General features: G+C 46.1%; 1 protein-coding gene across 1 annotated transcript in view; it reads left to right on the top strand.

The window, feature by feature from the left end:
• Positions 1 to 9,392, top strand: part of CACNA2D4 (calcium voltage-gated channel auxiliary subunit alpha2delta 4) — a 126,874-nt gene that overhangs the window by 59,100 nt on the left and 58,382 nt on the right. Inside the window, exons 19-23 of the mRNA XM_026447804.1 lie at positions 1,373 to 1,434; positions 2,916 to 2,983; positions 3,380 to 3,425; positions 3,500 to 3,597; positions 5,555 to 5,648. Coding sequence (XP_026303589.1) covers positions 1,373 to 1,434; positions 2,916 to 2,983; positions 3,380 to 3,425; positions 3,500 to 3,597; positions 5,555 to 5,648 — 368 coding nt within the window. The remainder of the gene's footprint in view (positions 1 to 1,372; positions 1,435 to 2,915; positions 2,984 to 3,379; positions 3,426 to 3,499; positions 3,598 to 5,554; positions 5,649 to 9,392) is intronic.

The raw sequence follows: 9,392 nt of genomic DNA, 5'->3' as shown, positions 1-9,392 counted from the left end.
TAAAATGCTCACAGGAGTATAAAATAGTATAAAATGCTAATAGGAGTATAAAATAGGAGTATAAAATGCTCATAGGAGTATAAGATGTGGAGAACTTGGAACTCTCAGACATTGCTCACAGGAGTATAAAATAGGAGTATAAAATGCTCATAGGAGTATAAAATAGTATAAAATGCTAACAGGAGTATAAAATAGTATAAAATGCTAATAGGAGTATAAAATAGGAGTATAAAATGCTCATAGAGTATAAGATGTGGAGAACTTGGAACTCTCAGACATTGCTCACAGGAGTATAAAATAGTATAAAATGCTCATAGGAGTATAAAATAGTATAAAATGCTAACAGGAGTATAAAATAGGAGTATAAAATGCTAATAGGAGTATAAAATAGTATAAAATGCTAATAGGAGTATAAGATGTGGAGAACTTGGAACTCTCAGACATTGCTAACAGGAGTATAAAATGGCAAAACACCTCTGGGAAATTGGCAGTTTTCTTATAAAGGTGAACATACATTTACCATGTGATCCAGATTCCATTCCTAGGTTTTTACCAAGAGAAATGCAAGCACATGTTCCAGGGTATTTATAGTAGCTTTATTCATTGTAGCCCCAAAGTAGGAAAAACCGAAATATACCAAAATATCCATCAATCGGTGAGCACAGAAGCATACTGGGCCGTGTCCACACTCTGGGATACTACTCAGCAGCAGAAAGGAACAAACTACTAGACACACAGCAATATAGACAGATGCTGAAAACATTATTTTAAACAAACAAAAAAATATACTTGTGTGTGTCATACCATAAGAACAGGCAAAACCAATCTATGGTGACAGAATCCAGAACAGAGTTTGCCTGTGAAGGAGTGGGATGGGATGGACCAGAAAGGGTAGGCAGAGAGACTGTGTATGTATCCATTGGCTCCAGAAGCTCTTAGCACACACTGACAGCCCCAGTCTCCACCCTCTAGGAACCCTGGAGTCATAGTCTACATCGGCACTGCCCAGTATAGCCACTAGCCATATTTGCTAACTAAGTTTAAATTTATGTTAACTAAAATCTGAAAATTCAGTTCCTTGGCCACACATTTCAAGTGCTCGATGCTGCTTAGGGACTACTGTGATGGGAGTGCAGGTCCAGACCTTGATCCTGAAATCCAGGCCATGCCCCAAAGGGCTGCAGTTTGCTGCACCGAGAGGATCTGCCTATGGGTGTCACTAGGATGAGGTGTGCAGGGGGTGGTGAGGGAGGAGACGAGAAGGCAGGGGACTGTACAGTGGCGATGAAGACCCCAAGAGCCCTGGGGAGGAGGTGGGGGCTGGGGGTCGCTCTTCTCTGCTTAAGCACTCTTTCCTTGTCTACTGTTTCAGAAGCGAGTTCTTTTCCTGACCAATGACTACTTCTTCACGGACATCAGCGACACCCCTTTCAGGTGAGGGACACAGGCTTTCTTTGCAGGGGGTGGGGGTTGAACATGAATACCAGCAACTCGTATTTAGTTGGCAATTTTGTGGTCATAGCAAAAGACCCAGGTCACCATTCAGGAAACTTGAGATCTAGACCTGCTTTGCCAGTGTAGCCTAGAATGCAGGTTCCAGAGCCAAACTGCCTGGACGTGAACCCCAGCTCTACCATGTACAGGCTGTGTAAACTTGGTCAAGTGTATGGTCTGTGCTCTGCTCCTGTGGGCCCCAGGCGAGCCCTTCAGTTGCTGTTGTTACTTCACTGTTCCTCAGCGTCCATCAGCCAAGCTGCCTTAACAGGCCATTTCCCAGAGGGCAGTGAGCCCTGTCTCTGAGAAGAGGTTCTGAGGTCCACAGCTCCCTGCTTTACCAATGCGTCACCCCTGCCTCCTACAACTCTCTTAACAGGCCTTTGAGTTTCACTTAACCTCTCTGTGCCTTAGATTTCGATCTGTAAAATGGGGGTAACAATAACAGCTGCTTCTTGGTGATGTTGTGAAGTTAAGTGATATCATCCATTTAAGATCCTAAAGCAGTGAGAGGATCACATTGGAAGATCTCAGGTTCCATGCAACTATAGAAATATTTGACTCTAGGTATTAGGCAGATTAGGAAACAAGTGGCCACTACCTCTGAATTATCTGATTTCTCCATAAAGCCCTGGTTCCCAGCCCTGACTGCTCATTGGAATACCTGAGGAATTATGTGAAGTTGCCACTGCCCAGGCTTCATCCAAAACCAATTTTTTTTGAGACTGGGTCTCTGTCTCCCAGGCTGAAGTGCCATGGCACAAACAACTTACTACAGCCTCTACTCCTGGGCTCAAGCGATCCTCCCACCTCAGCCTCCCGAGTACCTGGGACAGTATAGGAGTGTGCCACGACATCCCACTAATTTTTTTATTAAAAAAAATTTAGAGTTGGGGTCTCGCTGTGTTGCCCAGGCTGGCCAGACCAATTTAATCAGAATTTCTGGGGGTAGAGCCCATGCACTCACATCTTTTAAAGCTCCCCAAGAAAGTCAGACAACCAGCCAAGTCTCAAAACCGATGCTCAGCCGGAGAGGGAAGTCGCAGCAGGACTCTCCAGGTGGGAGAGGGAGCTCCTGTTTGCAGGACCCCCTGTGAAACAGAGACTGTTCTACATTTCAGGGGATCCCTGTGAGGTTTAGGATGTCCCTTGATGAAAACGGGAGCTGAGAGGGTTCTCAGTCTACAGAATGACCAGGGTCCTGCTCAGGAAGGGAGGCTGCTGGGAAAATAGAAGCACTGCCTCCGTTCTGGAGGGGACGGCTGCAAGGCCAGAGGCAAAGAAGGGGGCATGAGGAGCACACCACTCGTCAGGGATACAAAAAGTCCACACACCTAGTGTTGGTGAGGGCAAGGATGAAGCCAGGGGGCAGGCCAGCATCTGCTGCTGCTGAAGGAGTGCCTTCTCTTCTCTCCCCACAGTTTGGGGGTGGTGCTGTCCCGGGGCCACGGAGAATACATCCTTTTGGGGAACACGTCTGTGGAAGAAGGTGGGTCGGCACCAGGGGCTGAGGGACAGTTAAGTGGAAAATAAGGGACTCTCATGGGACACAGGGTCAACCCCAACCAGAGCCAGTGTGACAGCCTCCCTGCTCCCAGGCTCCGGAGCAGCCTCTCAGAACAATGCTGCCAGGTGGAGAGGGGTATGTGTGTGTCCCTGGCTCCCAGGGCATGCAGGATCTGTGGGTCAGTCATCAAACCAGCCGAGCCTGAGGCCTGCCAGCCGCACTGCCAGGTTGCAGGAGGCCTTACTGGACTAGGAGGTCCGTCAAGGCAGTATGTTTTTTAAAAAAGCTGAAACTTACTGGGCGGCTATTTCTACAATTGGGACACACACACTCATGGAAGTGGGGGAGCATCACCCTGAATGTGGACTCTGGTTTCAGGCCTGCATGACTTGCTTCACCCAGACCTGGCCCTGGCCAGCGACTGGTAAGTGAGGAGTAAAAAATGGGAGGGAGACAGGTGGAATGTTTTGAGATAACACTGACTTTCCTGGGTTTCAGGATCTACTGCATCACAGATATTGACCCGGACCACCGGAAGCTCAGCCAGCTAGAGGCTGTGACCCGCTTCCTCACCAGGGAGGACCCAGGTCTGGAGTGTGAGTGCTGGCCACCCACTGAGGCGAGCTTTTCCTCTGGGGCCCTGAAGCTCAGGACTTTGCCAGGAGAGGTGGGAAGACAGGGGGAGGCTGTTGCACAGCCCTAGCCCAGTAGCACATGGATGGCTTAGATCAAACAGGGAGATTCCCAAAGAAAAAGGCATAGCCATCCTTACCACAGGGCTAAGCTGGTATTGAAGCACCCTTGGAATTGTGGTGACATGTATGGATCCCCAGGTCAGGGACTGGGATCTTTTCAGCCTCTATCCACCAAGCTCTGTTAAGAGTCAGAAGAGAGCACCATTCAGAGTCTGTCAGCTTTTTCCCTACCACTGTCTAGAAGTGGACCTGTGGGCAAACGGCTGCCACTCTTCACCAGAAGTCCTCATCTCCACAAGGGGAGCATTTGGCCAGATGACTCAAAGCCTGTGGGCTGTGTTTTCTAAGCCAGTTCCTCATGCTAACCTTGCTCACCTCTTCCAGGTCTAGGAGCCACAGGTTTGTCTTGGCAGCTGCGACACTTCAGTCTCTGCTCCATGGTCCCATGGCCTTCTCACCTGCACTAATGCGAGTGGGGAGCTCATTAGGCCACATCCTTAGCTTGCTCCTCCTTCTTCCTCTTTGGAAGAAAGAGCAGGTCATCCTGTCACATAATTGTCACCCCCATAAGAACACTGCCTCCCATGCCAACCCAACAGGGCACTTATTTACTTATTTTCATTTCATCAACAAATCTGTACTGAGCTTGCACCCTGTGTCAGGCCCTGAGGTAGGCATTGGAGCTACAGAGATAACCCAGACAAGGCCCTTGCTTTCATGGTGCTTACATCCTAGTGGAAAAGCCAGGTGATAAGCAAATAAGCCTACATATATAGATATAGGTTGTTATAAATTGTGATAAGCGCCATGCACACGATGCTGTAGGAGAGAGAAATAGGCCTGCTTTAAAGGAGATCCTGCTAAGCCACTTGTGTGACTGTTTTGTGACACCACCTCACCAAGGTGAGGAGGATCTCCTTTGGGGGGTGACAAAAATATTTTGGAACTAAACAGAGGTGGTGGTTGTACAACATTGTTAATGTACTAAATGCTACTGACTGAATTGCATACTTTAAATTGGTCAGTTCCGTTTTATGTGAATTTTACCTCAACAAAGATAAGTTTTTTAAAAAAGAGAGGAAAAAGAAAGAGCCTCCATGCAAAGACTGGGAAAAAGAACATCCAGACCAAGGGAAACAGCATATGTAGGGGCTCTGAGACAAGGAGGAGCTTAGCAAGGTCAAATTCACAGAACTGGCCAGAGGCAGTGGCTCACACCTATAATCCCAGCACTTTGGGAGGCCAAGGTGGGCAGATCACTTGAGGTCGGGAGTTCTAGATCAGCCTGGCCGATACAGTGAAACCCCGTCTCTACAAAAAAAAAATATATAAAAATTAGCCAGGCATGTGGTGTGCTCCTGTGGTCCTAGCTACTTGGGAGGCCGAGGCAGGAGAATTGCTTAAACCTGGGAGGTGGAGGTTGAAGTGAGCCAAGATTACGCCACTTTACTCCAGCCTGGGTGACAGAATGAGACTCCATCTCAACAACAACAGCAAAAATAAATTCATGGAACTGACCAAAGGCCAAGATATCCAGATGATTAAGGAGCAGAGGAGGAGTTGAAATGAGGGAGACTGAAGATCCAACCTGAGGTCACTGAGGGTCTCCTAAGTTCATCAGATGTTACAATTGGAAAGAGCCTCAGATATCCAGCTGCTGTACTGACATATTTTTTGGAGTTGAGAAAGTGAGGACAGACAGAGATGAGGTGGCTCTGTCACGCTCACAGAGATAGGTTTACATGTCCCACAGACACGTTTATGAAGCACATCTTCTTCTCTGAACTTTGGGTGGGTGAGTTGGGTTCGTAAACGTGGAGGAAGCATGTGGTCTAGTCCCTTGATGTTTTGCACCCAGGTGACGAGGAGCTGGTCCGGGAGGTGCTGTTTGACGCGGTGGTGACAGCCCCCATGGAAGCCTACTGGACAGCGCTGGCCCTCAACATCTCCGAGTAGGTCCAGGTTCCCAGGTTCCCAGGCCCCAACCAGCCCCCAGAATTCCCTTGGCTGAGTCAGGGCCCCTCTCACCACCTGGCTAGTGGCTTCAGAGAGCACCCACGTCCTGTGGCCTAAGAACAAGTGCAGGTCCCCCTGGGCACAGGACTAAATCCCCACACCAGGATAGTCCCATTCGGACAGCCCCTTTCTCTGGGTTGGACTCCAGTCATGAGACTTCATTGGCCAAAGTGCCCCTGGCCAAAGAGCAGTTCCAATAGGTTTCCAGCAGGTAAGATCACGGCACCAATGAACTTGACCTCGGTTTTCCCAACCCCTTAGAAGTCCTTGCTCCCTTTGCTGGTCTTTTCGTGGTACTATCGTGTTTAGTGGCCTGGTAGAAGGAAGGTGAGTGGCATGTGAGGGTGAGTGTAGGGCGTGTGTGTGCCCACGAGTGCTGGGGGGCAGGGGAAGGTATTAATGAGGTTAACGTCACAGTGAGCCATACCTTGCTCTTGAATAGGAAGATTCAACATTGTGAAGATGTCAAACCTCCCCTAGACAGTCAATAAATTTAAGGACATAATTAGATACTAGAAAATGAAATATTAGTTTTTTAGTGCTATCCTTCTTAATAAAAAAAACACCTACAGAATTTTATAGGGACAGTCTCTTATTGAAAAAAGCAAGATGTGGAATGCTACCATTCTACATAGTATAGTATGCTACCTTTTCTATAAAAAGGGGGTGCCATAGTATTTGTGTGGATTATATAGATAACATCTATGATCTATATACTATCTACACAAGGCTACTCAGGAAACATTCCTCATTAGCTGTTTCTGGTTAGAAAATGGGTAACTGAAACAGGGATGGAAGGGACACTTTTCACCGTGTCTAACATGTTGGTGTAATTTTGAACCATATGAATATATGACCTATACAAAACTAAACTAGAATAAAGAAAGAAAAAGAATCTAGTGGGCGAGGCACTGTTCTGAGTGCTTAGTGTATATAACCCATTTGATCCTCACTGCAGTCCTCTCACACAGGAGCTCTCATTAGTGCCATATGACAGATGAGGAAACCAAAGCATAGTGAGATTAAGCAACTTGCCTGAGGTCATATGCCTCGAAAGTGGCAGAGCTGGAATCAACAGCGGGCAGCCTCACTCTCATTCCCAGACTCTTAAACCCTGCACTGCTGTGCCTTCTACAGAGGGCTGGAGCACTAGGTTTGGAGAGGGGCACAATCTCCATCTTTCCAACCTCACAGATTAGTCACAGATGATTTTCAATGTGGAGAAATATCGAGACGGAAATATTCTTAACCAGACCATGCATCAGAAGAGACTTCCTCGGAAGTTAATATAAAATAGCATACAGTTGGCTGGGCGCGGTGGCTCAAGCCTGTAATCCCAGCACCTTGGGAGGCTGAGACGGGCGGATCACGAGGTCAGGAGATCGAGACCATCCTGGCTAACACGGTGAAACCCCGTCTCTACTAAAAAATACAAAAAACTAGCCAGGTGAGGTGGCGGGCGCCTGTAGTCCCAGCTACTCGGGAGGCTGAGGCAGGAGAATGGCGTAAACCCGGGAGGCGGAGCTTGCAGTGAGCTGAGATCTGGCCACTGCACTCCAGCCTGGGCGACAGAGCAAGACTCCCTCTCAAAAAAAAAAAAAAAAAAAAAAATAGCATACAGTTAAGGAGAAAAAAATACATAACCATCTGCATAGATAAAGAAAAGGCATTAAATAAATATTAATATTCATTCATTTAAAAAAATTTTGTAGAGATGGGAATCTCACGATGTTGCTCAGGCTGGTCTTGAACTCCTGGCTTCAAACAACCCTCCCACCTCAGCCTCCCAAAGTGCTGGGATTACAGGCATGAGCTACCACGCCCAGTCATACCATTCTTGTTTGTTAAAGCCACTCAATAAAATTAAAATTGACCTAAGCATGCAAGTAACATCTTAATGGGGCTAGAGGCTCTCTCACTAAAGACAGGAACAAGACAAGCAGGCCTACTTCCCCACTGCTGTTTAACAAGGTCAGAAGGCATTAGACAAGAGAAAGTATGCAGAGGCAATTAGAATTGGAAAGAAAGAAGTAAAATTGTCTCTGTTTAAAGATGACATAATTATATATCTGGAAACCCCAGAAGAATGAATAAGAAAATTACTATACCCAATGAGAGAATTCAGTAAAGTAGTGGATTATAATATCAGCATTCAAAAATTAATAGCCTTTATCTACACAAAAAAAGATAGAAGATATGAGAAGGCTTATTTTAAAAGGCAAGAAATAATACATGATAAAGTTATAAGACTACAAGAACATATGACATAAACTATAAGAACTGTTCAAAAACCTATATAAGGAAAATTATGAAACACTCCTGAAAACACAAAAGTAGAGGCTGGAACACATGGAAAGACAGTGTTTTTGGATAGGAGACTTCAACGTCATAAAGATATTAATCCTCCCTAAGTTAACGTATAAGTTAAATGCAACCCCAATGAAAACACCATGTCTTTTTCTGCATCTAGATAAACTCATTATCAAGTTCATTTGGAAGAATAAGCAAGAATAACCAGGAAATCTCTAAAACACACACACATACCAAAAAAAGCAATGAAGGGAGGTTGGGCCTACCAAGATATTAAAACACATGACAAAGCCTCTGAGATTTATAAAGTGTGGTATTGGCACATGAAAAGGCAGGCAGACCACGGGAACAGAAAAGGAAATCCGGAAACTCATCTAAACGCATGTGAAAATTTAGTCTATGACAGAGATATCCTGTCAAATCAATGAAGGAAAGATGGATTTTTAAATAACCGGTTTTAGAGCCATATGGAGAATGATAAAATTGTGTTCTTTTCTCACACCATACACCTGGACGAAGTCCAAATGACTCAGAGATTCAAATGTAAAAAACGAAACCATATAAATACTAAAGGAAAACATGAGCCAATTGCTCTAAAATCTAGGAGCGGGGAAAACCTTTCCCAACAATGACTCAAAATTCAGAAGCAATAAAGGAATGATGGGTAAATTCAGCAACGTCAAAAGTGTTTCTGTAGTCGGGTACAGTGGCTCGTGCCTGCAGTCCCAGCTACTCAGGAGGCTGAGGTGGGAGGATCACTTGAGCCTAAAAGTTCAAGACCAGCCTGGGAAAAATGACAAGACCCCATCTCTAAAATAAAAATAATAACAACTTAGCCAGGCGTGATGGTGCACACCCGTAGTCCCAGCTACTCAGGAGGCTGAGGTGGGAGGATCGCTTGAGCCCAGGAGGTGGAGGCTGCAATGAGGCATGGTCACATCACCACACTCCTGCCTGGACAACACAGCAAGACCTCATATATATATATATATTTATTTATTTATTTATTTATTTTCTTTTTCTTTTTCTTTTTTTTTCTTTGAGACGGAGTCTCGCTCTGTCGCCCAGGCTGGAGTGCAGTGGCGCGGTCTCAGCTTACCTCAAGCTCCGCCTCCCGGGTTCACGCCATTCTCCTGCCTCAGCCTTCCAAGTAGCTGGGACTACAGGCGCCCGCCACCTCGCCTGGCTAGTTTTTTGTATTTTTAGTAGAGATGGGGTTTCACCGTGTTAGCCAGGATGATTTCGATCTCCTGACTTCGTGATCCTCCCACCTCAGCCTCCCAAAGTGCTGGGATCATAGGCATAGGCATGAGCCCGGCCAACCTCATTTAAAAAAAAAAAAAAAAAAAGGCCGGGCGCGGTGGCTCAAG

The sequence above is a fragment of the Piliocolobus tephrosceles genome, chromosome 10, assembly GCF_002776525.5.
Source record: "Piliocolobus tephrosceles isolate RC106 chromosome 10, ASM277652v3, whole genome shotgun sequence".
NCBI classification, from domain to species: domain Eukaryota; kingdom Metazoa; phylum Chordata; class Mammalia; order Primates; family Cercopithecidae; genus Piliocolobus; species Piliocolobus tephrosceles.
Note: the sequence above shows the minus strand (reverse complement) of the source record. Positions and strands in the feature narration are given on the sequence as shown.